The following is a 27,905-nucleotide window of genomic DNA, read 5'->3' as shown; positions in this document are numbered from 1 at the left end:
GTCGTTAGAGGGCGTGCGCCGGTTTCCGACCTATTGGAATTTTCGTGCCGGTCCGTCGGTTTTGACTAAGGTCACCTATGATGGTTTGTCTTCAGAGGATAAGGACATCGCCAATGTCCTGTGGCATTTGTTCGGGGAGCGTCTGTTAAATCCTCGAGACGTTATGGGGGATCCTGTGGCTTGTCGGACGTATATTGGTGTATGGCTTGTTTCTTTTCTTGTTCATGTTTGTCTTTCCGATTTTGTAACTTGATGTTTTTTCCTTTCATTTCTTGTAGTCGAGATGGCTGGTGGTTTGACTTCCCTAGCGCGTTTGAAGGCAGCGATGGATCGGGATGAGGGGTCGTCGGCGTCTCCTACTACCCCTGCCTCCAACCCTGCTGCGGATTCCCGAGTCGTTTCTCAGGAGGTGGTTTCGTCGGGGGTGAGGGCTGGTGCTCGGGCTTCCCCTGGTACCGTGAGCTCGCCTGAAGTTGTCGTGGTGACGGCTGCCGAGGCTTCTCGGAAAAGAAAGAGGCCTGAGGAGCCTAGTAGTGAGACCTTTGGGGAGGAGGGTGTTGTGCCTACTGTGATGGATCGCCGTTTCGATGCTTCGGGGTTCATAGATCAGCACTTGATTCCTGGAACGGAGCCATTTTTTGATGAGTGTGATGTTTTGTTCCAGGCTAAGTCGGTGTACTGTGCCCTCCTTCGGTCTGCTGTTATTATCCGGAAGGCTGAGCCAGTGATGGCTCAGGTCGGTTTGTTGGACAAGAAGCTCCGTCAATCTCAAACTGAGGTGGCTAAGTGGAAAGAGCAGTTTGAAGCTGCCGAGGTGGCGAGAGAGAAGGCAATGAAGTCTTCTGAGGAAGCTGGGGCGGAGATTCTTTGCCTTTCTGAGGTCGAGACTTCACTTCTTTCTCAACTGAGTGCGGAGCGGCAACGGGCTTCTGATACGGGTTCTCAGGCTGCCGTGATTCTTGGCGAGCTGGAGGTTTTGAAGGTTGAAGTTGCTGCTCTGAAGAAGGAGAAAGCGGATTTGCATGCTAACGCGAAGGGAGCGATTGTGGCCACCGAGGAAGCGATGAAGGCTCAAGCTTCGGTGCTGGCTCCGGGTGTGGACGTGTCCGTGATGGGGCTTTCAAGACCATCCGTGATGGCCAAATTGTTGACCTTGAATAGTTTAATTGAAACTTTGTTATTTTAGTTTGTTTTAAACTGTTTTATTTTGGATATTTGGTTGGCCGTGGGCCGTGTATTTTGACGTGTTTTGAACTCTGGGTTGTGCCATCGTGGCGCTTATAACTTGCTTTCTTTTTAATGACTCGTGTGGTCGTTCGGGCTTTTTATTTTGAGCCGTTTGTGTTTAAGCCGTTGTGACTTGGGGCCTTTGGTAGGTCGTTAGTGTTTGGGGATATCCGTGTGTTGGGCCCCGAGGTTGATTAGTTCTCGGTGTTTGTGGCCGTATCTTTATTCCGTTTTGGGAGGTAGAAGGGGAAAGGGTAAAACAGTAAGATTTATTTGGGCCTCGTTAAAACCCTCCGTTATGGCGGGAAAGAGTACCCGTGTTTAAAACTTTTAAATATAAAAGAGTAAAAACAAATGTATTACAGAAGTAAAACCTGAGTTAAAAAGGAATTTAGAAAGACAAGGGAGGACCTCGGGAGGTCAATCTAAGTGTAGTAGCATCGTAAGTTGGTGGCGTTCCATGTCCTCGGAATTTCGTCGCCGTTAAGTCGTTTGAGCTTGTATGCTCCCCTTCCGATTGTGGCTTTGATTCTGTATGGTCCTTCCCAATTGGGGGTGAGTTTTCCTTCCCCTGGGGTTGGGGCTCCGATGTCATTTCGTCGTAGGACGAGGTCGTCGGGTGCGAATTCTCGTTTGATGATGCCGTGGTTGTACCTTAAGCTGATTCTTTGTTTTAGGGCTAGCTCTCTGACATGAGCTATGCTTCTTTCTTCGTTGATGAGGTCTCGTCCCGCCTCCTCGTCGTTACCTCTGACCGTTTTTCTATGGCTTGGGTCTCCTATCTCTACTGGGATGACGGCCTCCACACCGTATGTTAACCGGAAAGGTGTTTCCCCCGTGGTCGTTTGGGGTGTTGTTCGGTATGACCATAGGGCCGATCCGAGTTCATCGACCCATAGTCCTTTGGCTTCGTTGAGTCGCTTCTTGAGTCCTTTGACGATTATTTTGTTTGCGGATTCTACCTGTCCATTTGTTTGGGGTGTTCTACCGAGCTGAAGCGGTGGGATATACGTAGTCCTTCTAGGAACTCTCTGAATTTTTTGTCAGCAAACTGGGTTCCGTTGTCCGAGATGACGATCTCGGGGATACCGAATCGGGTGATGATCTGTCTCCAGAGAAATTTTCGGCATTGGGTTGCCGTGATGGAGGCCAGGGGCTCGGCCTCGATCCATTTAGTGTAATAATCTATGGCGACAATGAGATATCGGAGTTGACCGGGTGTCGTAGGAAAGGGTCCGACAAGGTCGATTCCCTTGGTGCCGAATTGCCGCTCAGCCGATATGATGCTGAGCTAGTGCGAGGCGGCCTGGTGGATGTTGGCGTGCCTTTGGCATTTATCGCAGCTTTTTACTAACTGTATGGAGTCCTGGATAACCGTGGCCCAGAAGTACCCGGCCCAGATGACTTTCTGGGCAAGGGTTTTTCCTTCGATATGGTGACCGCAACAACCTTCGTGGATTTCGCGGAGTATGTACTCCGTGTCCCCGGGTTCGACGTATTTGAGGAGGGGTTGCGAGAATCCACGTTTGTACAGTTGTCCTGCGACGACCGTGTAGTTGGCGGCTTCCCTTTTCGTCCATTTTTCCTCTTTGGGGTCTTCGGGTAGTGTTCCGTTGAGGAGGTATTGTAGGATAGGGTAGGTCCATGATCCTCGGCTGGAGAGTGTCAGGCAAGCGTTAGCCGTTGTGGATATGGATGGTGATTTAACGATTTCCTGAATTAGCGATTTGTTGTCGTGTCCTGATTTGGTGCTGGCTAGTTTGGAGAGCAGATCTGCTCTGGCATTTCGTTCTCTGGGAATGTGTCGTATGGTGATGTGGTTGAACCCTTCTTTCAGTTCGTTCACCTTGGCTAGGTATTGTTGGAGTAGAGGGTCTCGCGTTTGGTAGTCTCCGTTGATTTGGGAGCTGACTACCTGCGAATCGGTGCTTACTTCCAGGACTTTTGCTCCGACGTCCTTGGCTAGGGCTAGGCCTGCCAGGAGGGCCTCGTATTCTGCTTGATTATTGGAGACTGGGAATTCATATCGTACTGATTGTTCGATTACGACCCTATTTTGGCTTTCGAGTATGACTCCTGCACCTCCAGAGGTGACGTTTGATGAGTCGTCGACGTGCAGCTTCCATGACTCGGGAGTGGGGTTTCCCGGAGTCATCTCGGCGATGAAGTCGGCCATGGCTTGTGCTTTGATTGCGTTTCTGGGTTCAAACTTGATTTGGAACTGGGACAGCTCGATGGACCATGCTAGCATTCTTCCTGCTAGGTCGGGCTTCTGTAGCACCTGTTTGACCGCTTGGTCGGTCCGGACTGTCACGGGATGGGCCTGAAAGTATTGTCGTAAGCGTCGAGAGGCCGTGAGGAGCGCAAAGGCTAGCTTTTCCAGGCGCGAGTAGCGAGTTTCCGTGTCTTATAGGACTTTGCTTATGAAGTAGATGGGTTCTTGTTCCTTTCTCTCATTTTCGCGGATGAATGCCGCTGCGAGTGCTTCTTCCGTTATAGAGAGGTATAGGTATAGGGTTTCCCCTGTTTGGGGTTTGGCGAGAACCGGCGGTTCCGACAAGACTCTTTTGAAGTGTTGGAATGCTTCTTCGCATTTTGCCTCCCACTTGAAAGGGGTCCCCTTCTTCATTAGCTTAAAGAAGGGGATTGCCTTTTGTGCCGACGCTCCGAGAAAACGGGATAGCGCAGTGAGCCGTCCGGTGAGCTTTTGGATGTCGTTAAGGTTCTTAGGGTTTGTCATTTCAAGGATGGCACGGCATTTTTCCGGGTTGGCTTCGACTCCGCGTTGCGTGATCATAAAGCCGAGGAACTTTCTCGCCTCCATTCCGAAGGTGCATTTTGTCAGGTTGAGTCGCATTTGGTGTTTTCGTAGAGTGTCCATTATGAACTTGAGGTCGCTGACAAGTTGCTCGCCGGATTCTGTCTTGGCGAGCATGTCGTCTATGCAAACTTCTAGTTTGCTTCCGGACAGGTTCTGGAATATCTTGTTGACAAGTCTCTGGTAGGTGGCTCCGGCGTTTTTCAGGCCGAAGGGCATCACTGTGTAGCAGTATGTCCCGTCTGGGGTGATGAATGCTGTTTTTTCTTCGTCGGGTCGGTGCATCGGTATCTGATTGTAGCCGGAATATGCGTCCATGAAGTTGAGGTATCGATGGCCGGATGCGGCATCTACTAATCCGTCAATGTTTGGTAGGAGAAAGGTGTCTTTTGGACAGGCTTTGTTGAGGTCCATGTAGTCGACGCACATTCGCCACTTCCCATTAGATTTTTTCACTAGCACGACATTGGCTAGCCAGGTTGTGTAGGGGAGTTCCCTGATGAAGTTGGCTTCGAGTAGGGCTTTAACTTGCCTTTTGACCTCGGCGGCTCGGTCTGGTGACATTTTTCGTCTCCTTTGTGCTACTGGTTTGGCTTTGGGGTCCACGGCTAGCCGGTGGGACATTAGGTCGGGGTGTATTCCCGGCATGTCGGCTGGTGTGAAAGCGAACAAGTCTTTATTTTGTTTCAGGAGTTGGAAAAGATCCTCTTTAAGATCGTATGGGAGGTTCCTGTTGATGGAGGTGTATTCCTTTTTGGTTGGCCCTATTTGTAGTTTTTCCATGTCGCCTTCTGGCTCTGGCCTGGGTTGGCCGTCTTGTCGAGCGTCCAAGTCGGCTAGGAAAATTCCGGCCGCATCCCAGGATTTCTTTCGTAGAGCTAGGCTGGTGTTGTCGCATTCTGCTGCGACCTCCCGGTCTCCGTGGATAGTACCGATGGAGCCGTCTTCGGTTGTGAACTTCATGAGGAGGTATTTGGTAAAAATGACGGCGGAGAAGTCATTGATTGTCTTTCTTCCGAGAATGACGTTGTAGGCAGTGGAGTTTTTTAGGACCACGAATTCGGATAGGATTGTCTTCCTCTGGTTACTTGTCCCTATGGTGATGGGAGGGTGATTGAGCCATCCGGTTTAAGGAAGTTGTCTCCGAGTCCTGTGACACCGTTGCGATGTGTTTGGAGATTGTCGTTGTGGAGCCCGAGTTTGTCGAAGGCTCCTCGGAAGAGGATGTTTGAGTCTGCACCGGTGTCCACCAATATCCTTCGTACTAGTCCTGTTCCGATTCTTGCTGAGATGACGAAAGGGGCGTCTTCAGCCGAGGTGCCGTGCTGGCAGTCCTCAGGTAAGAAAGTTATCGTATTGTCGGCCAGGGTGGTTGGAGTTTGGTTTCTAACGGCCATGACTTTGAGATCTTTTTTCAGTGTTGATTTTGACTTGCCCGATATGTCTTTGCCTATGATGATGTTTACTATGATGGTTGGGTCTTCCTCTGGGCTTTCCCTAGGGGGTTGTTTTTGCGTTCTTGGGTTGCGCCCTTCTCTTTCTGGCGACATGTCTCTCTTCGCACGTTTTGGTTCTCTGATGATTTTGGCGAACTTTGGGAGCTTGCCGTCTCTTATGGCTTGTTCGAGGGCGTCTTTAAGGTCGAAACAGTCTTGCGTCCTGTGTCCGTAACCTCGGTGGTAGTCACAGTAAAGGGTTTTGTTGCCTCCCGTTCTTTCTTTGAGTTGTCGGACTTTCGGTATGATGCCTCGATCTACTATTTGGTGGTATATTTCGGTAATTGGTGCTGTCAAGGGTGTGTAATTAGAGAATTTGCCGATTCTTGGTGGTCGGTTTGTGTTTGTCGGTTTGGGGTGGTCTCTTTGATTTTCTCTGGATGGTGGGTTATGTCGTTGCGCCGGGTTGCCGTGTTGGGTGTGGGTGTGTTGTCGCTTGTTGGCAGCGACGACATGGATGACCTCCTCGTCATTTATGTAATCTCTGGCGACGTTCTGGATCTCGTGCATGGTTCACACTGGTTTGGTGGTGAGGTGTTTGCGGAAGTCTTCGTTCATGAGCCCGTTAGTTAAGCAGAGGCTTGCGACTGAATCCGTGAGCTCGTCGATCGTTAGGCATTCGTCATTGAAGCGGTCGAGGTATTTCCTTGTGGATTTGTCTTGTTTTTGTGTCACCCCTAGCAAGCTGATTGGGTGTTTAGCTTTAGCGATTCTGGTCGTGAACTGGGCCATGAACTTCCGTGTGATGTCGTGAAAACCGGCTATGGATCCGTTTGGGAGGGCGTTGAACCATTTGATTGCTGGCCTGGCTAGGGTCACCGGGAAGGCCCTGCATCGGACTGCGTCGGCCGCTCCTTCTAGGTTCATCCTGGCCTCGAAGGCCGTTAGATGTTCCTGGGGATCCTTGATTCTGTCGTACTTCATGTCGGTGGGTTTATCGAAACCTTTGGGGAGTTTTGCTCTTAAGATCCTTTATGTGAAATGTGTAGCTCCCATTATTGTGTGGTCGTTTCTTGTGCGCTTGGTTTCTCGGTGTCGCTGATCTTCATCTGAGTCGCGCTGATGACTTAGATCTCGGGAGGTACTGCGGTTGTGCCTTTTGCTGTACCGTCGTTCCGGCGACTTTTCTCGCCTGGGGTCGCGCGAGGTGCTGCGATCATCTTTCCTATCGTGTCGCCGTGTTGGCGATCTACCATGGCGAGATTTGGATCTAGACGTTACGTGGCTTCCGTGTTCGGTGTTATACCTTTCCTTGGAAGCTAGTCTGCCTTCGAGTTCTTGGACTCGGAGGCAGAGATCTTGGATTATTTATGCCGCTTTGTCCCCTGTTTTCTCAGGGTGTCGCGGATCCGGGACGATGTGATCGTTTTCTTTATTCTGTGCGTGGTGGATGGTGCTTGCTATCCTTCCATGGTTTGTGACCTCCTGATGCTCGGGGGTCGGGTTCTTTGCTTGAGAGTTATCCCGGCTTGAGGAGGTTTCTTCGAGTACGTCCCCCATTCCGACTCTAGTCGGCGCAAGTTCCCCACAGACGGCGCCAATGTACAAGATGTCTCTTGTACGGGTTGAGAGATGGATCGAGAACTTGCGGGTTGAGGCAGATGCCGGATCACTTGACTGGAGCAATGGGGGGAGGTACCTGCAAAGACACTCCGACGCTTAAGTCAGAATGGATCTAAGAGGTATAAGGTGTGAGGAATGGATCCATACCTGGAGGGACCTGGGTCCTCTATTTATAGGTGATAATGAATATCTTATCTTATCTTATTTGGCTAAGATAAGGGAGACGTTTGAATTCGAAAGTTGGTTAGGAACTCTAGTGGGCCGGTTCCGGGCTTTCTGAAAGGGCGAAGCAGGTCGAACCCGGATAACCGAGTTCGGAGACCGTTCCGGGTATAGGATCCATAGGCTGGATCTGTAACACAAATATATATAAAATTAATTTTTAGTTTATACATAATTTTTATGTTGACATTATAACCACCGCTAATAATTAGTTTTTTTTTTTTTCGGACACTCAATCTGCCACTTAACAACAAATTATTGATGACCAATTAAACTAACTTTCGATTTGGCTGCTAATTTCAAACCGGTGAGTTTCTTGCCCTCTACGTTAATAATTCAAATAAAGGAGGAAAGAATAATTTGTTAAGACCCATCAAGAGTGTTTCTGATATGAGTAGTGCTAGGGAGCCAATGACCTAAGTGTATAATGTGTACAATAGGCTAAATCTTTGGTTTATGAATAAAATGAACATCACTTATATTGCAGAATAACCATCGGATACCAGAAATAATAAACATATCATGTTATAAAAAGCCAATTTTGGATTCATTAAGATTCGAACTTTTGACCTTTCAGATCTGGAACTCTAATACCATTCCTAAAACCACTCATCCCAAAAGCGTAACTTGACAGGACAATGTAACACTAATAATCATATTTCTAATATTTTCTAAACTTTCATTATGCACATTGTACACTTAAGTCATTGGCTCCCTATACTTCCTCTTCTGATATTATTTGCGGATGTAATCTCATCACAACCATGAATAAACAATTTATTATCTACTATTCCCTTTTATATAGCCACCATAATATCCACAGTAGCTTATATACACAGATTGTGAAACAGTTTTTAGACAGTGAGATTAGACAAATGAGTTGAAAAGTTGAGCCAAATCGTGATATCAATTAAAGATAATTGACCAATAAAAAATATTTAAAAATTAGTATAATTTATTATTTTTAATCAATAATTAGTTAATTATATTTAAAAATATGAATTAAAAATATATTATTAAATTATTAAATTAAAAAAATTAAAATAATAATTAAAAATATTGACTAAAAATAATAAATTTTATTGATGGTTGAGTTTTTATCAACAAGAATATATATAATGAAAAAATGACTAGCCATGTTATAACAGTTATTATACATCTGATCTTTGCATGTAATCATGATGGTTTTCACTTTACATAGAAGAGAAATAATAGATAAGACAAAAAATCTTTCTTTCATGCACAAGCAATTGGTACCAACCAGAATACTAGCATAATAGTAGTGGAGATTTATATGATGATGATGAGGTAGTAGAAGAATTTTATTATGCTTATTATTACGAAGAAAAGTATAATTAAAAAAATAAACCTAATAATATCCTAAAGGGATTAATATTTTTTTCTTAGTAATAAAGAGAAGAACATCCTTAAAATAATAATGATAATAAAATAACACGGCAGAAAATTAAAGAATCAGATATGGAAAATAGATCGTTGTTCCAATTTTATTTTTTAATTGACATGATAACTTGTAACATTTTATAAGTTTAATTTTTTTACTCGCATGTTTTGTCTTAGTACAATTTATACTTTTATATTTCTGTATTAGAGACAATATATGTAATGATATATATCTAAGAAAGGCAAACATGAAGAATAATAATGGAATGGGCATTATACCCTGTCCAGTAATACGCCATTAATTATAAGTCATGGGTGGTTTGATGATTTTGAAGTGGGGAACAGCCAAATTGTTGCTTAAAGATAATAGGGCATGGCATTGGCATGCCCCCAAAACCTTTCTACCTTTATTTGTTTCTCCAATTTGTTCATTTTGATCCTACGCTTTACCAACTAAAAGGGCCCCATCCCTTTCTAAGAGTAGTAAACTCAATTATATATTATAACAACAAAAGCCATAGACAATGGCCAAATTCCCTTTTTTGTGCTTACAAAATACCAATGATATATATGTGCCTCCCTTTTAAGTTTTAATCCACCTCTTGTCACTTGGCAAAGCCAATTTACCACCATAATGTGGAAGCATGAATGCTAATGTGTTTTTCCTTTTATGTATGTGAAGAGCTTTCTAGCTATGGGGTCTATAATCGACTAATAAAGTATAATAGGTTCCAATAGAAAATTTTAACAATACGAAATAATTTGAATGTAAGTAATCAATGTGTTTTGAGTGTTACTCTCTTCATTTAATGTTAAGTGTTCTTTTCTTAGTTTTGTAAGAGTATTAAAATAATTGTTAAATTTTATAAAAAATATTAGTAAAAAAAAGGGTTAAGTATGATTTTGGTCCTTAATGTAGAGGTCGAAAATTTATTTTGTCTCCAACCTTTTTTTCGCTACAAAATGATCTCAAAAATTTCAGTTTGTTTTAAAACCGTCTTTCGGACCAAAATGCTCCTTCCTCTTCTTCCTTAAAATCATGCAGAAGCACCCGCAGAAGCACAAGCAGAAACACCAACAGAAGCACAAGCAGAAACAGAACCAGAAGCAATAACAATTAATCAAACAAAAGCAGCAGTAGGACAACAACAACAACAATGAATCACCAATGAATCAACAATGGAATCAAGTAGAAACAGAAGAAGCAGGAACAAAAACAGAACAGAACAACAACAACAACGGTAACAATGAAACAATATAATCAATCAGAAGCAGAAGCAACCAGAAACAACAATAATAAAAAAAAATCAACAACATAATAGAAGCAAAATGGATAAATGGAAGCAGAAGCAGAATCCGGTGAGCCACCCAAAGAACAGCGGCGGCGAAGAGTGGCGGCGGCGGCGGCGAAGAACAGCGGCGACGATGGCAAGGACCCTTCCCCCTCTTCTTCCCGAACCCCCCTCCCCCACCCTTCTCCCTTCGCGTTAACCCCTTCCCATTTTCCCCTTTACTTTACGCGTTTTCTTTCTTTTTTATTTATTTTTTTTATTAAGGGTAATTTGGTAATAAAAATAAAAAAAATTTGAAAAAAATAACGATTTTAAAATAAACTGAAACTTTGGGAACCATTTTGTAGCGAAAAAAAGGTCGGGGACAAAATAAATTTTTGACCTCTACGTTAGGGACTAAAATCGTAGTTAACCCTAAAAAAATAATTCAGTACACAAGTATCCTGCGTTAATGCTAGATTAAGAGAATGCTCGCATTTCAAGAATATAATATTTTAATATATGCAGCATAGTCTAACTTAATAATTACATCTGTGACTATTTTCACGACTTAAATTCAAACTTTAAAATTATACAGAAATAACTCAATTGTTACTCTAAAATTTTTTTTAGTAATTAAAAGAAAAACTAAAATATCTCTAGTACTATTTTCTCTTTTCTTTAATCTTTTAAATATCTTTTTCTATTTAATAATAAAAGACATAATAGATAAAAATTAATTAATATTTAAAAAAAAATAGAAAAACGGCATTTAATTAAAAAAAACGAAAAGAGAGTAGTTTTATTTGAATAATGTGTAGTCTTATCTATTATTAAAGTTCTTTTCATTGAGTCTTGAAAGTAACCAAATTTTTTTCAAGAGTAGTTTTATCGGAATTTATTTGTTCAATATATATCATGAATCACCTAAAAATTGATCTATCAAAGTTATAAAGATGTAGAAATTTATGCAACTTATCACGTATCTCACGCTGCAGGTCTCCAAATTCGATGATTTTACAATGAAAAAAAAAAGTTTACATTTTAAACAAGGTTGTAAGAATCGGACCGATTAATGAACCGATAAGATAATTAGTTTATTAATTAGTTTAATAGTTTAATTGGAGTTCAACTGATTTAATTAAATATTAAATAAAATTATTAAAAATATAATATATAAAATATTTGAATTCAATTATTTGTAAACTAATAAAATTTAAATTTTTATAATTTTACATAATAAATTATTCATAACAAATTATTTTGTGATTGCATCTTCTAAATCAGAAAGTTAGAAACTAATAAAATTAATCATTAACAAAATTAACTCAGACAAGTAGCAATTCAGAATATTAATCCCAACAACTCAGAATCATAAAATCAGTATTATACTAATTCAACAATTTAAAATAGTAAACTCAGCAACTCAGAATTACATAATCAGTATTATTAAAAAAATTGAAAACAAAGAAAAATAAATTGAAGTATCGACAGCGAGAGAGAAAAGAAGTGACGGCAATGACGGAATCGGAAGTGACAGCAACGAAGAAGGGAAGTGAGCTCAAACAGAGAGAGCCAGAGAGAGAACTCGAACAAGGAAACGAGCTCAGACAGTGAGCTCGGACAGACAACGACCGACGGACCCAGCAATTTGCGACGGCAACGCTAGGAGCTCGACCCCTTCCTTCGTGCGACGGCCAGGAGAGGAGGAACGTCGAGAAGATGGCCGAGCAGACTTTTCTACCGGCGATAATGGCACCCACGGCAAGGAGAAGGGTTCGGCGACGAGTGTGAGTGATGGATTTCGGATGGTGGCTAGTGGGTGGTGGGGTGGTGGCTGTTGGAGGTTGGAACTTCGAAGAGAAGAGAGGGAGTGAGGAGATCAGGGAACATATTAGGGTTTTTTGAGTAAGAGACAGAAGAAAGGAAAAGGGGTTCGGGTTTCAGCGTTTTAGCTATTTAATGTTTTTTTCAGCGTCAAAACGACGCCGTTTTGGTGGATTTTGGAAACCGGTACTTTTAAAAATCCGGCCAATTCGATCGGTTCAATAATTATTGTCGGTTCAACTGGTTTTTTGCTGATTTGTTGCAAGACGATTTTGAATTGAACTGGTTTCTAATTAACCCGATTGAACCAGTCAGTCTAGTCTAATGTTTAAAACCTTGATTTTAAATTGCAAATTAGAATAATCGAAATTAAAATTATGTATTTAAAGAGATATATATTACTAAAAATAAGTATATTTGCAGAGAATAAAATAATACATACAATAAAAAAATTGATAAACTTAGAAACACTACAAAGATAAACATCCTTGATAAGTCAGAAAATTTTATGAAGAACTCGATATCATAATTTAGGTTGCGTTTGAAAAAAAAAACTGAGATGAAAGACCGAAATTAAATTAAGTATTTATCTTGTATTTGATGTAAAATGTATTGAATTATATTATATTTCAATATTATATTTAGATTAAAATAACTATAAAAATTGATGAATAGATTTAGAATTTAAAAAATTAAATAAAAATATTTTTAAAAAAATGTTATAAAAATTTTCGACCTTAAAAATTTCAATTCCAATCCCCTATATGTTTGCTTTCTAAAAATATTTAAAAAAATAAAATAAAATTTTAGTTCTAATATCTAATCACTGAATACAATACTCAATCTCAATTTTTTCAATCTCAATCCAGATTCCAAAACACAAATTCAGCCTTCAGAATTTGCACATGACTAATAACTTTCTGATAGGGAGGATCCTCTACACGATCTCCGTAATTATATGCATCTGCAGTTAGACAAAATTGATGAGCAAACTGAAGAGGCTACCTATATAGCAAAAGCTGCACGCGGAAATAGAGCCATTCAGATTTTACAGCAAGCAAATGACTTAAATGCTACATCAACGTTTTGAACTTAGTGACTAGTGAGGTTTAATTCTTTTACCGTATATATAAAATATAATATAATACCCTATATGTAAAAATTATATCAGAAATTTATATGATATAAACTCTTTTAATATTACACCAAGTTTATCTCGACATGCATCATTATATTCGTTATATTAGTTTTATTTTGATTGAATCATTGGTACTATTTTAACCAACGATGTGTCTCATGATAAGAGTAGGCAAACATCTTTTTAATAGTAGACAAAATCATACTACTTGTTCAGATATTTAAATGATATTTTTCTTTATTTATCTTTTTATAAAATATACGCATTTGTTATAAGATTAAAATAATTTATTTTTTTGTTTTTTCTTATTGTCGAAATACCCTTCAATGATTATTATAATTACATATAAATTAATGATATTTTTTGTAAATCCATATAATAATAATATAAAATATATATTTATTATTAATATAATATATTTTTAATATTTTATTATTAATCATAAAATATATAAAAAATTAAATTAAATATTTTTATAACAAGTTAAAATATTTTATATCATTATTATTATTATTTTAATCAATAAGATAACTATTACTAATTTATATATATAATTATAATGGTTATTGAAAAATATTTTAGTCAAATAAATTATAATATATTATTTTAATCTTATAAAGAAGTTGAATGGATATTTTATAAATAAAAAAGAATAAAATATTATTTAAATTGTTTGTTTATTATCTGAAGATAATAAAAACATAAATATTGATATAGATATATACACACAGATATAGATACACATAAATACATATAGACTACTTGGTTGTTATTAAGATAATAATAACTAGATATAAATATGTTTATCATAAAAAATTAATTTTGTCTCCAAAAAAAAAAATTGTTGGTAATCAACGTGAAGAAGGTAGAAAGTAGAATTTAAATAAGTTTGAAAGAAAAGATTGTAGTGAAAATCTATGGTGTCTCATGTTTAATATCAATATCTTAACTTTTTGATAAAACATTAAATATATATGTATTTTGTGAATGAATATATGTCATTGTGTCCATGACATTTTGTTGAAAAAAGTTTTTTTTTTTTTTTTTGTTCATAATGATACTTTGTTAATTTATAAAATTTAAAGTGAGGATCATTATTAGTTATTAGAACATTAAAGTCGTTACAACCTCATCAATCATATATTAGTGTAGTATATATTGTTTTATTATATCTAAAATAAATTTAATTTTAATGTATTGTCACTCTAAAATAATTTTATAATAGTAATATTAGAAAAACAAAAAAATAGTCAGAATTTATTTTATTTAGTTAAATAATTAATAATATTAAATAAGATAAGTTTTAATTATTTTTTGTTAATATTTTTTAATTACCAAATATTTTTGTTTTATACGTGCATTTAATCATGTAATACTATATTATTAAAAATAGCTACTATTTTTATTGATCAAGTGAATAATCATTCAAAAGAACAAAAATAATAATATGACTATATAAAATATTTTATACTATTAGTTTATTAAAATTAAAATCATCTAAAATTCTAAAACTGAAGTTTGGGATTTGGTAAGTGCTAAGAAAGAAAGGCCTAGGTGTTGTTTCTTAGTTAAGAAAGGACACAATATTTAATAAAAGGCGTTAGTAAGAGCTACATCAGGTAATGAAGATCGGATCCTAATATATTTAAGTACGTAGTAGAGTCTTTAATTATATTCTCTCCAGTTTTGTATACTGTAGCAATCTGTGTAATCTGGCTTTGCATTTAAAGCCATGCTATTATTATTAACATGACCGATACATGGTGAAAATAAATGTATAAAATAATGATGGATTGCACCATGATCCTTTCATTAAATTTCTCTTGCCATGCATATAGGAGATGAACCCTAATTTACCAAATTGAAGTATTGAACTATAACCCATCACCCAATATAATTTCCTTTCAACAAATTCAAGAAAACAATAGTATGGTCGTGGTGCACGTGCATATATAATTTAATTTTAATATATTTTTATAATAAAATAATTTTATATGTATAAAATATTTTATACTATTAATATATAAAAATTAAACTAATATATATATAATCACCTTATTTATTCGCTTAAACAAATATCAAAAGTTTGAATCTTACTTTATGTATACACAGTAATTTATTAACTAACGATAAATCATTAAATGAAATTCAAAATCCATAATAAATTGATTATTCATCTGTCAAGCTGAAAAATACTAACCAAAAATAAAATAAAAAAATGATTTTTGTTTCACTTTCATTGACAGGTTGGTGTTCGTTGTAGGTGCGTGGTAGTGTGCTAGGTAGCTATATGTATATAAAGTCAGAGAATTAATTAATGAGTTATGCAATCTAGATTTCCAGGTGGTGTGGTGAGGTGAGCCTCATCCATGCAATTAATTGCACGCAATTTGGCTTCACCCATCTTCATGTTAATTATGTTTGCAAATATACATAGACGGACAGTTATATCAGATCAAATAATGATAATGATATTAATTTAAACAAATATTATATTAATTTCTAAATATATAGAAGATATAATAAATAATTTTTTATTGACGTAAAAGTTTCTGAAAATACTTTATTGTATATAAGCTTCTGATTCAATAGTTTATTTTTAACAGATATACAAATAAAATAGTATTCCACATATGACAATTACTTAAATTAATATATATACAATCATATTTGATATACACCAAAATTAACATCAAAATTAGTTATTATTATAAAAAATATAAAATATATGTTAAAAATAAATTAAACAATATATATATATATATAATAATTAATTTTAATACATATATTTATACATAAATTAAATAATATATATATTTATAAATAAATACATAATAATTAATTTTAATAGCTAATTTAATATACAAAAATATTTTTGATTAAGATAAATATTATTTGATTCTAATTAACTATTATATATGTAAACTCTAAAATTTAACACAAAAGAGTTACAACGTATGTGTACACAACCATAGTGGGTTCGTCCAACTAAAAAGTATCACAAACAAAATTTTAGGATCAAAACCTTGTAAAATGTAATTATTTACTCTCTTTATTTTAAAATAAGTGTCACTTTTATTTTGTGAGTTTCTTAAAAAATTATTATATCTAAATAAAAAAATATCTAGATATATTAATTTTTAAATTACTAAAAATTTAAAAAGATTACATTTATTTTAAAATAAAAAGAGTACATTAAGAGACTGATTCTCATATATAGTTGAGTGTTTGACTTAGGTCAATTTTAAATTAGATTAGGTAAATTAATTTGTATTAGTTAAGTGGTTAATTTATTTGTTTAAGTAAGTATTGAAATTTAAATTTTTTTATTATGTATATAATAATTTATTAATCAATAATAAATATTTAAATAGAAATTTAATACGTGATAGATTAATTTCGAGTTGAAAAATACTGTAACAAACCAAATTAGACTAGGTGAAGCACTTCTCAAAACCAAGGTTCAGAAAACCGGACCGGTCATCAAACCGCTCTAGTCACTGGTTCACTGGTTTACTGGTCTAACCGGTTCAACCGATGGTTCAACCGGAAAAACCGTTTTAGAGTAGAATAATAAAAAAATTATAAATACACATCCTAAAATATAATTATAGTCTGATAAAAATCTTAAAATATCTTTGAAATTAAAAACACTACATAAAATATCATCAACCAAATACATATGATCTTATCAAAATCCAAACTCAAAAGTTAAATAGTAATAAAAGCATATGTAAATATTAAATCCCAACATCATTGTTTATCAATTATCAAAATCCGCAAGAACTTGTTGCAAATCTGCTTCGGTGGGATGATCTTCACCTTCATTCCCACCCTGATCAGCAGAAGAAAGAGATGCAGCATAAAGACCACTACTACCACCACCACTTTGATATAAATCAGCATCAATTTCACCTAATAAAATAGAAATGTTATCATTATATTATAAACTAAGAACATTCTAATAAATCATTAGAAACTAAATATACTATACTCACGTAATAAGTCATCCACATTACTAGGAAGATCAGGCTCTTTCTCTACAACCTCTTCAGTCACCCAGAAGTCAACTTGACTGATACTTTCATAATCAATTGGATCATGTTGTGTCTTTTGCTTTCTTTTTTCTTTTTCCTTCCTAAAAAGTTAAATACAATATATAGAGATTTAATAATTTACAAATTTATTATGATAAAGATTACAAATGAAACAATATAGTATTTCATGAAACATATATTACCTGGATTTAAGACGCAAATTATAGGTAACATAAACAATGTCATTGAGTCTATCATGCTCCAATCTATTTCTTCTTTTTGTATGAATCTGGTCAAAAAGGCTCCAATTTCTCTCACACCCAGAAGAAGCAGATGCTTGGCTAAGAATGCGAACAGCTATCTTTTGTAGACATGGAGCAGAGCCTCCGAATAACCTCCACCATTCATCTACCAATTATAAAACCATAACATATTATAAGATATTAATTAAGAACATAGGAGCATAAAACAAGTTAAAACAAATATTCAACCATATTCTTACCAGGCTTAAGTTCAGATGCAGCTGGAATAACTTCTTGTCTATCAAAACTTTCCTTCCGATCTCTATATAAATGTATTTCTTTCATTGCCTGAACTGAATCCAAATTGTTACACTTGCAATACAAGGTAACAAGATCAAGCAAACCTTGCATAACATCAGGTGCTTCTTTATAATTTTCATTAAAAAAGAATTTAGGATTCAGGAAGTAAGCTGCCGCATGAAGATCTTTCTTCAAATGCTTGTCCCATCTTGAGTTGATAATATCTGTGTATGGCTGATATGCAGTCTTGGATTGCCTAAACATCTCCTTAATTGCATCTTCTGCCCTTAACATTCCTTCATAAACATACCCCAAAGATGGGGGTCATCAGCATCAACAACCCTCAGCAAGTAAATCAGAGGGCTCACAAGTTTACATACAGTAAAGCAATCGTCCCAAAATTTTGCATCAAGAATAATAGCACTCACAGCTCTACCAGTAGCACTCCTTCCTAATTTGTGATCAGTGAAAATTGAATCTACAACCAATTGTTGCAACTCCTTTTTACGGTCAAAGATGCTCTTCAATGTAATAAACACAGTTGCAAACCGGGTTGCACCAGGACGTACAATTTCTCTCCACTTAGGTCTTTCTCTTAGCCAAGATAAGAAAACTGTATGATTGTACACAAATACTGTGATCTTTGAAGCACGAGTTGCAAGGTTAGAAATATGCGCCATGCTGCTTATATCTTTTAAAATAAGATTAAGGCAATGAGCAGCACATGGTGACCAATAGATATTATCATATTTTCTATTGATAAGCCTACCAGCAGCAACATAATTGGCCGCATTGTCAGTCACAACATGCACAATATTATTTGGGCCAATCCATTCAATCACCTCAGAAAACAAAGTACACAAGTGTGAAGCATTTTTTACCATACTAGAAGCATCTACTGATTTCAGAAAGCACAAACCTTTAGAACAATACACCAAAAAATTGATTAACGTTCTTTGTCTTTGATCTGTCCAACCATCAGCCATGAGGGTACATCCAGTTTCCTTCCATGCACTCCTATAACTATCAACTAGCATTTGACTTTCTCTTTTAAGATCAGCCAACAAATGAACCCTTAACTTATCATAAGAAGGCCCCTTGTAACCAGGTCCAATACCAGCAACACCATCCAACATATCTTGGAAATATGGCGACATCACAGCATTAAATGGAATTTTACAATCCAAAAGCCACCGAGCAAATCGTTTATCAACCTCGTGTATTGCCTCTTTGTTTTGCAAAGCACTCTTAATACTTGGTTGAGCTCCTGGAGTTGTTCTTGGTGCAAACATAGGAGGAATGACTTTGGCTTTTTTCTTTGGATCGCCTCCAACTCCTTGCTGATTCAAGGTACGCTGCTGTTCCTGTTCTTCTTGGATTGCCTCATCAATTGCATCCTCTACCTCATCACCACCCTCTTCACCAAAACTTACTTTTCTTTTCTTTTTGTTGGCCTGAATATCTTTCAACAAACTTTCCATCTGTTTTTCCACATCATATGGAACTTTAGGACATTTTTTTCACGTCTCCGGTAACCTTTGCTAGATGTTTCTTCATCCTGTGAATTCCACCTCCATTGAAAACTTGTAGACAAAATAAACATTGATACTGTGGTTTTCCATTCACTGTTTGTAGAGCAACATATTTCCAAGCTAAATCTGTTTTTCCCCTAAGGTTCGAAGAACCTTGTGATTGACTATCGTTAGCACTACGGGAATTAGGATTAGCAGCATCATTCGAAATAGGAGTATCGGCAGGCATGTTATTATTCACAGAATCATTGTTATCAGCAGTTGCTTCTTGATTAATACTATCTTCCATAACTAAAATTAATAAAACATATTTGAAATTAAAAACAGCCACAGCAATAAACATTAACAATTCTATCTACATTCTACACAATGAACATTAACAATTATGCAGAACAAATTTGAGAAATTCAGCCAGTCAACAAATATGCAAAACCGAGTCAGTTTCCAGCATTAACAAAGTACAAAACAGTAACAAATTTGAGCTACAAAACAGAAATTTGAGCAACACACAGAAATTGAACTACAAACACAAATTGAACTAGAAACAGAAATTGAGCAACAGTGCAACACACAGAAATTCAGCTGCAAACCAAGTTACCAACAAACAGAAATTGAGCTGCAAATCAAGTTACCAACAACCAGAAATTGAGAAATTGAGCTGCAAACCAAGTTACCAAGAAACAGAATTTGAAGCTGCAAACCAAGTTACTAACAAACAGAATTTGAAGTGCAAACCAAGTTACTAACAAAGAAGTTCACAGAGGCAAAGAACAAAGATGAGCAGAGGAAGTCAGTTCACAGAGGCAAGTTCAAGTTCACAGAAGCAAGTTGAAGTTCACAGAGGGGAAGTCGAAGTTCACGGAGGCAAAGAATTGAAGAACAAAGATGAGCTGAGACGAGTTACTCACCGCGTGACGATGAAGACGATGGGACGGGGCAGATGAAGACGAGGCAGACGGTTGGCTACTGGGCAGGGAACCAGGCGAAGAAGGAGGGTTACTTAGGCTGACGACCAGGCGACGGTGGTTGGGCTGTTGACCGGTGACCGCGGCGACGAAGGAGGGGGCGGTGGCAGGCTGGGGTTCGGGCGTGGAGGGTCAGCTTCAGTCTTCTCTCATTCGCTGTTCTCTTCTCTCACGAAGATGAACAACACAGAACACACAGAATTAGGGATTCGGGGGAAGAAACGGGGGGTGGTTGGGGTCACCGGGTCATGGTGCTCTTCGGGTCGGGTCGGGTTAAGGGTTTCTTTTTTTTTTTTTTTTTTTAATAATGAAACGACGTCGTTTATGCAGAACCGGCCGGTTACCGGTTCGGCCCAACCGGCCGGTTTTTGGCCGGTTCGCCGGTTCGTCACCGGTTCTTTCCAGGACGGTTTCTGCAGGAGGACCGGACCGTCTGCATCGCCGGTTCGCGGTTAAACCGGTCGAACCGGCCGGTCTGGTCCGGTTTTCAGAACATTGCTCAAAACACTAGTAAAGGAAGAAAAAGTTTCAATACATATACTTGGTGGATAGAGAGTTAAAATCAAATGATACCGATATTAATTCAAATAAAATCATATGATGCATATTTTATTAATTAAACCACTGAGTCATAATAACATATAATAAATGTCATTTATACAAAATTTCGCCAAAATTAAACATCAATAAGCTAAGTATGTAATTGAAGGATATCTTGTTTATATATTTTTTGAACAAATAAATTTTGTTGATTTTTAAGTGATTATACTATATAGTAAACGATTTTGAATTGATATCTATGAAATATAGACACTTCGCTGAGTTGTCTGCGTGTCAGATACATTTTGAACACGATATTTATTGACATTCGTCCGATTCGTGTGTCTGCTGTGTCCAATCGCATCTTAATAAAAAAAAATAAAAAATTCTTTTCCAGATGCACTTGGACACACCTAAATACCATCATGTATCAGCGTGTCCAGTCTTATTCTTAACATATATTCTTGAAATAAATTTCGATATAGTATACATTATTATTTATTAAAACAAAAAATATTTTAAATACTTGATATAATTAAAATAAGACATTAAAAATAATTAAAAAAATTAATTTATATTTTAATATCAATAAAATATCAAAATATCATTATGATTTATCTAAAAAATACTTTATATTTTATATGTACGTGTGTCCCCGTGTCTTATAAGAATTTAAAATTTGCGTGTCGGCGTGTCCTGTGTCGTGTCATGTCCCGTGTTCGTGTCAGTGTCCGTACATCATAGATTGATATGAAACCTTTTAGAGATACGGTAATATTATATTAGGATTACTGCTACACATACAAGTTTTTTCGGCATACAAGTCATACAAATTAACCATAACCCAATAAAATCTACTTACATAACGTGCGCGTGAAAATCACGTTGTTCCTCTTTGTATCCTGCGTTCCTCCTCCTCCTTCTTCTTCTTCTCCTTCTTCTTTGCGTTTCTCCTCTTTTTTCTTCGTGTGTTTCATCTTCATCGTCGTTTTTTTATTACTGTTGTTGTTGTTGCATTTTTTCCCTCCTCCTCTTTTTATTGATTTTGCAATATTATGTATTTTTTTCTTTTTTATTTGATTTTTTCCTCCTAAGAAGAATTATGAGAATATGAAATAAGAAGATGAAGAAGAAGAAGCAGTAGAAGATGAGGAGGAGGAAGAGAAAGAGTTTTGAATTATGTAGAACTTATCAGCATACATACACCGAAAATTCTTAAATAATACACTCAAATATCTTTGTGTTACACCCAAATTTGCTGCAAATACAGAAAAATATTTTCTCTAATACTATATTTTTTTCTTCTTTCTTTCTTTTAGTTGAATGAATGTAAGTTAATCATCTTTCAAGTAATTTTGTGTCATTATGTGTTTCTTCTTTTTCTTTGTTTGATTTTTTTGTTTTTATTCTTGTTAAGAACTTTTACATTACATTCAAGTCAAACCATAAGCGATGAATAACAATTTTCACAAATAAAAATATTATTCTTCACCTACAGAATCATAAAACTACTAATGAAAACATTAACTAGAATCGAATCACACCTCAGCCAGCCACTTGATTTTGGATTCAAAACAATAATTAATTTCGTTCTGGTTCAATTGACAATTTGAACTTGAATTATTCATTATCTTCAATAACAAGATAACTGATGATGGAAGAGAAGGAGGAAAATGAAGGAGGAGAATAAATTTCAATAAAAAAAAAGAAGGAGAAAGAGGAGGAGGAGGTGGTGGTGTTGGTGACGACAATAACAAAAGAGAAAAATAACGACGAAAAAGAAAAACGTGCAGTAACGACACAAAAAAAAAAAACGTGCACACGTGAATATAAATGATTTGAATAAACTTGTATCAAAAAATGAGTTAGAGAATAATATTTATATTAGTTTTAACTTACGAGTTAAAATCAAATGACATTAGAAAGTTATGTTCGCTCATATTTCTCTATAATAAAAACTATTTTTTATAGATCTAATGATTGAATTATCATTGTCTTTCACATGAAGATTAATTGTGCAAAGTTTTGTAAACATTTAATACCAATAATAAGACTATATTTAATTTCTAAATATATATTAATTTTTATTATATTATAGTAAACTTTGATTTATAATTAAAATAGTACATCTACTAATTATACATTGACATGAAATTTTACAAACATCATATATACAATATATAAACTTCTAATTCAATGACAAACTTTATAAAATATATATATTCTAAAATAAGTTACCAAACATTATAACATTAAGTTTGCTAACATGGAATTTTCTTTATAATTTATATATTATTTTTTGTCGGTATGAATGGAAGCAAAGAGTGAGAGATGAAGGGATTAGTGGTTTTCAGGTGTCCCAAAACAACAACTCCTTTTATTTTTGTTTGTTTGTATTTTAAATTTTCCTCTATTGAAAATAAAAGGATACATTAATTATTATATATACATACATAGTTTCCTTCTTCATAGTTTCATAGTTCCTCTCTCATCATCACTCCCATATATATAGTTTCTTTCTTGATTTGTTATTATCTCATCATCATCATCCGGAGATGGATCCACATCAGCATGAGATGAAGGGAGATGCATCAGAAGAAGAATGTTACAGCAGCAGTGAATCTGGATGGACCATGTACATAGGGTCCCCCATGGATGATGACCATGATGATGATGATGATGATTCCATGGCTTCTGATGCTTCATCTGCTCCAACTCATTATTATCCACTTCAAGAAGCTCAAAAGGAACAACAACAACATGATCTCAATGATGATGATGAGAACAACCATTGCTTAGTCAGCAAAGCAAAGAAGAAACCAGTAGAACAAGAAGAAGAAAAGAAGAAGAAAAGGGAGGAAGAGGAGAATTAAGAAGACCAAATCTACTAATGCGACCGTAGTTCAGGTGAGAAAAGGGAAATAGATTATGCCTAATTTCACCTTAATTATCTTGGTTTAATCTCCTAACTAGTTTTTTGTTTAATTGTTAATTAGTATTTTTATTACGACAATACGGTATATATAAAACTTGTTAGTATATTTTGCTGTTATTAGTTCCAATGTTATTGTAATGTTCAAATTTGAGTCAAGAAAAAGTTATTAGCTGATGTGCTTGCGAGGATAGGAGTGTATTCTTAATCAACTTCTAATTATATTAACTATTGATTTTCATATATGATGTATAAAAATAACTTTTACATGGACAACCCCCCTTCCCCAAAGGAAAAAAAAAAAAAAGAGAGAGAGAACTTGTATATGATATTATGTGTGAGAAATTAAAGATGATTAAAAGATCATCAAAATTTATTGTTTTTAATTATTAGTTAGATATCAATGTTTTAAAGTATGATATAAAATATGTTGTTAGATTATTAGACTAAAAAAATTATATTAAAAAAATTAAGTTAATAATTAAGTAATAACAAAAAAATAATAAATTATAATGATTTTAACATTTCTCATTAAAGATGGCTACCAAGTTGCCCGGCCGCCGCTGGATATATGAGGCATTAATTAGAACATTTAGTGAAACAAGTATTATGCAATTGGAATTTTCATATTTGGCTTTGGCTTGTCTTAAAACTAAGCAGGACTGATAATGGGTAGGGTAGGATAAAATTTGAATTTTATTTTAACTCTATTTGTGAGTTAAAAATTTTATTAAAATTTTATTCTATTTTACTCGTAAGTTAAGAATTTTTCAATTTTAATTTTATTTGTATTCTAAAGTTTTAAATTCTATTCTATCTTATTCTACCTGCAGAAATATTAATTTTTTTAAAATAAATATAATATTTAATCATTTCAAATTTCATACATATTAATAAATACTCTAAATTACTAAATTAACTAATTAATTTAGTAGTTACTCACTTATTATAAGTCATTACAAGAGTAGGATAGGATACATCCTAAAATCCTAAACACATACCCTATCCTATTCGAACGGATTGGATCGGATTGAGTACGCATGGTAGGGTATTGCCAGCCCTAAAACTAGGTATGGCATGAAAACTTTTAGAAAATACCAAAGAATTATTTTTAATCTCAATTAACAACGTTATAATTTATGAGTTTATTTATCTTGTGCACATATATTAAGATTACAAATTTTGAAACGTTTTATTAAAAATACAAAAAATTTAAAGGTATGTTTGGTTTGTATTTTTATTTTTTTATTTTTAATATTTTTTATTTTTTGAATTTTGTGAAGAAAAAGTGAAAATAAGAGATAAAAACAGAAAACAAAATTTTATTATTTTCACTTTTTTTTATTTTTTCCTTCGCAAAATTCAAAAAATAAAAAATACTAAAAATAAAAATACAAATTAAACACACCCTAAATTTTTAATATATTTATTTTACATTTATTAAATAAAAATTTTTTAAATATTATACTAATGATAAATTTATTATATACCCTTAGAGTACATATTAACTAAACCATCATTTATACATAGAATAAATCACTAAAAGTACTTTTCAAATGATTTAGATGTTAACAAAAATATTTTAAAAGATAAAAATGACAAAAATATTTTTAAAATATTAAAAAAACTTGTTCAAAAAAGGATGTCAAGAATATTTTCTTACAAAATATTTATTTAACCATATTTTAAAAATATAATTTATAAAAAAAGTAATAATTTAAAAAAATAATAATGCTTTTAGATAAAGATAATATTTTTATAATATGCTAAAATTAAATTTATAATTTATTATTTAATGATTAAAATAAAATATCTTTAATATAAAGACAGTGAGTCTTCATTAGAATATTTATCTTAAAAAAGGATAAAATATATTTTTTGTCTTTAAAATTTGTTAAAAATTTTAAAAATATTACTAAATTTTATTTTGTTTCAATTTTAATCAAGAAATTTTTTATTTGCATCAAATATATCTCTGGTGGCTAATTTTTAAAAAATTTAGAACTAATTCAACAATAATTTTACAAGATCAATCTTTAACACAAACAAATCAGACATAATTATCATGTATTATTGCTAGATTAGTTCTAAAATTTTTAAAAATTTAGTTGTCAGAGGTATATTTGATGCAAATAAAAAATTTTAAAAATAAAATTAAAATAAAATAAAACTTAGAGACATTTTTTAAATTTTTGACAAATTTTAAAGATAAAAAATTTATTTTATTTTTAAAAAAATTAAAAAATCAAGTATTTTATATAAGTGCATGCTATGGTGGAGAGGAGAAATGATGAAAAGAAAAATATTCTCTTTGATGAATGATTGAGATAATTATTACATATCATATATCATTTTATTTTTATTTATTTTAAAATAAGGTTAAGTTCTTCTCTCCATTCTATGCATCCACAAATCTCTTTATCATAGAATTTTTTTATTTTATGTATAAAAATTTCTATATGCATAAAAAAAAAGTCAATATATATTCGGATATAAAAATATATATAATTTAATTTATTTTTAATATATATTTTATATTTTAATATATATTATATATGACATCATGATGCCATTTTTTATAAGAATAATTAAAAAAAAATATTTTTCTCCTTAAAATGTCATGATTTTAATTTATGCTAAGTGGGTATTTTTTTAGTGAATGACCAAATTTTAAAAAAAAAGCTTATATATCAAATTTTGCTCTAGTTTTTTGTATGTATTTTATATAAAATATTTTAAAATATTCAAAAACAAATACATAAGTTGTTTACATATATAAAAAAAAATATTTTCACATTTTTAATTCTTTTGAGAATTCTTTTATCATTTTAATTTTTTAAAGATATTTTTGTCAATGTCTATTTTTTTTTGGATGATAGTTTATTCTTATTTAGACCAGCATTCCATCTGAGAGATCACATTTTTGTTGGGAATTATTTTTATTTTTGTGTATATTAATATAATTTATTAAATCTAATTAAAATAATATGTACCAAATATTCCTATTATAAATTTTTATATCAATTCAATGAAAAATATATGGTCTCGAGATCGTTGGTTTTATCAGTCTGAAATAGCCTTCACTTTTTAAGGTATTTTTGAAGGTGAATTATATATGCTTACTTAATTTTAATATAATATAAGAATTTAACTATGTTTTATAGACATAAAAAATTAGTTACCCATAATAAAAGATAGCTTCATAATCTCATTTATAATAAAATTTTATATATAATATAATCAAAATTAGACTCATATTAATTATCAAATTTATAAATAATACATACAAACTTGATTATATTTACATTTATAATAAAAATACGAATAAAAACAAAAGTACAAAGCCGATTTTCGTATTATGTGAAAAAGTTTATTTACGAACTATTCTAGGATAAAAAAATTTAATTATTTCGCAGTGAAAAAATTAATTTTTTTTAAAGTTGATTACTCTATAAAAAAGGTATATGTGGAGCCTAGCTATATATCATAGTTGTCAGAACTGAATTAGTGATCGAACCGATTAGACTACTAATTTATTGGTTTATATTAGTTCAACCGATGAATTACTGGTTGAGTCGGTAGAACCGGTCCTGTATAAATAAAAATATAAAATAGTCAAAAATCTAAAATTAAAATTTAAAATACATATCTTCACTAACATTTTAAAAACAACCAAATTTCAACAAATTATAATCAACAAGTTATAATCCGATTAAGCGATTATTATTAAATAAGTATATAAAATTATAGTATTTTTTTATAATAAAAATTTTTAATTTTATTTTTATATTATATTTATTATATTGTTATATTGTTATATACTATATGTATTTATTGAAAAATAATATTAATAAATAACACATAATCATATCACAAAAAAGTAATTATATTATAATTAATAAAAATATTTGATATTTTTTATTTATACATGTTTAATAATATTTTTATTAATAATTATGAATAATAAAAATAAAATTAATTTAAATACAAGTGAGTATAAAATTAAAATAATATCTAAAAAGTTATTGTATAGTTTTACTATATAATTAATAATTAGCATATAAAATATTAAAAAATAACATAATTTAGTGATAAAGAGAATATGCAATAATAAAGAGGACCTAGGTTCAAATTACATCTTCATTAATTTTAAAATTTTCTCTCAAGTAGTTTGGCTAGGCTAATTTTTATCGATTTTTTATCGGTTCACATCGATTTTTATTTTTGTACAGTAGTCTAGAAATTGAACCGAATTCGTTAGAAATTTGGTTCATCGGTTTTTAATTGAACCAACCGGTCTAGTTCGACTTTTTACAACTATGTATATAATAGACTACTAAAAGTTGTGTATACGAGGAATGATGAGATTTTGCAACAGAACAATAACAAAAACA

The 27,905-nt window shown here is 33.7% G+C and overlaps 4 protein-coding genes across 4 annotated transcripts; all 4 read right to left on the bottom strand.

Moving 5' to 3' along the window:
* Positions 1 to 1,652: 1,652 nt before the first annotated feature.
* On the bottom strand, positions 1,653 to 3,478 carry LOC140183222 (uncharacterized). The gene is made up of 2 exons (XM_072231248.1): positions 2,603 to 3,478; positions 1,653 to 2,258 (listed from the first exon to the last, which is right to left on the bottom strand). The coding sequence occupies exons 1-2, from the start codon at positions 3,476 to 3,478 to the stop codon at positions 1,653 to 1,655; spliced, it is 1,482 nt and encodes a 493-aa protein (XP_072087349.1).
* A 2,576-nt stretch (positions 3,479 to 6,054) lies between these two features.
* On the bottom strand, positions 6,055 to 6,465 carry LOC112786344 (uncharacterized). The gene has a single exon (XM_025829732.1). The coding sequence runs from the start codon at positions 6,463 to 6,465 to the stop codon at positions 6,055 to 6,057; it is 411 nt and encodes a 136-aa protein (XP_025685517.1).
* A 10,261-nt stretch (positions 6,466 to 16,726) lies between these two features.
* LOC112786343 (uncharacterized) lies at positions 16,727 to 17,806 on the bottom strand. Its single transcript, XM_025829731.1, has 4 exons — positions 17,503 to 17,806; positions 17,204 to 17,408; positions 16,962 to 17,101; positions 16,727 to 16,878 (listed from the first exon to the last, which is right to left on the bottom strand). The coding sequence occupies exons 1-4, from the start codon at positions 17,804 to 17,806 to the stop codon at positions 16,727 to 16,729; spliced, it is 801 nt and encodes a 266-aa protein (XP_025685516.1).
* Positions 17,807 to 17,829: 23 nt separating this feature from the next.
* On the bottom strand, positions 17,830 to 19,303 carry LOC112786342 (uncharacterized). The gene is made up of 2 exons (XM_025829729.1): positions 19,079 to 19,303; positions 17,830 to 19,023 (listed from the first exon to the last, which is right to left on the bottom strand). The coding sequence occupies exons 1-2, from the start codon at positions 19,301 to 19,303 to the stop codon at positions 17,830 to 17,832; spliced, it is 1,419 nt and encodes a 472-aa protein (XP_025685514.1).
* Between the last annotated feature and the right edge of the window lie 8,602 nt (positions 19,304 to 27,905).

Source organism: Arachis hypogaea, chromosome 20, assembly GCF_003086295.3.
Source record: "Arachis hypogaea cultivar Tifrunner chromosome 20, arahy.Tifrunner.gnm2.J5K5, whole genome shotgun sequence".
NCBI classification, from domain to species: Eukaryota; Viridiplantae; Streptophyta; class Magnoliopsida; order Fabales; family Fabaceae; genus Arachis; species Arachis hypogaea.
The sequence above is the reverse complement of the archived record's forward strand: the minus strand, read 5'-3'. Positions and strand labels throughout refer to the sequence as shown.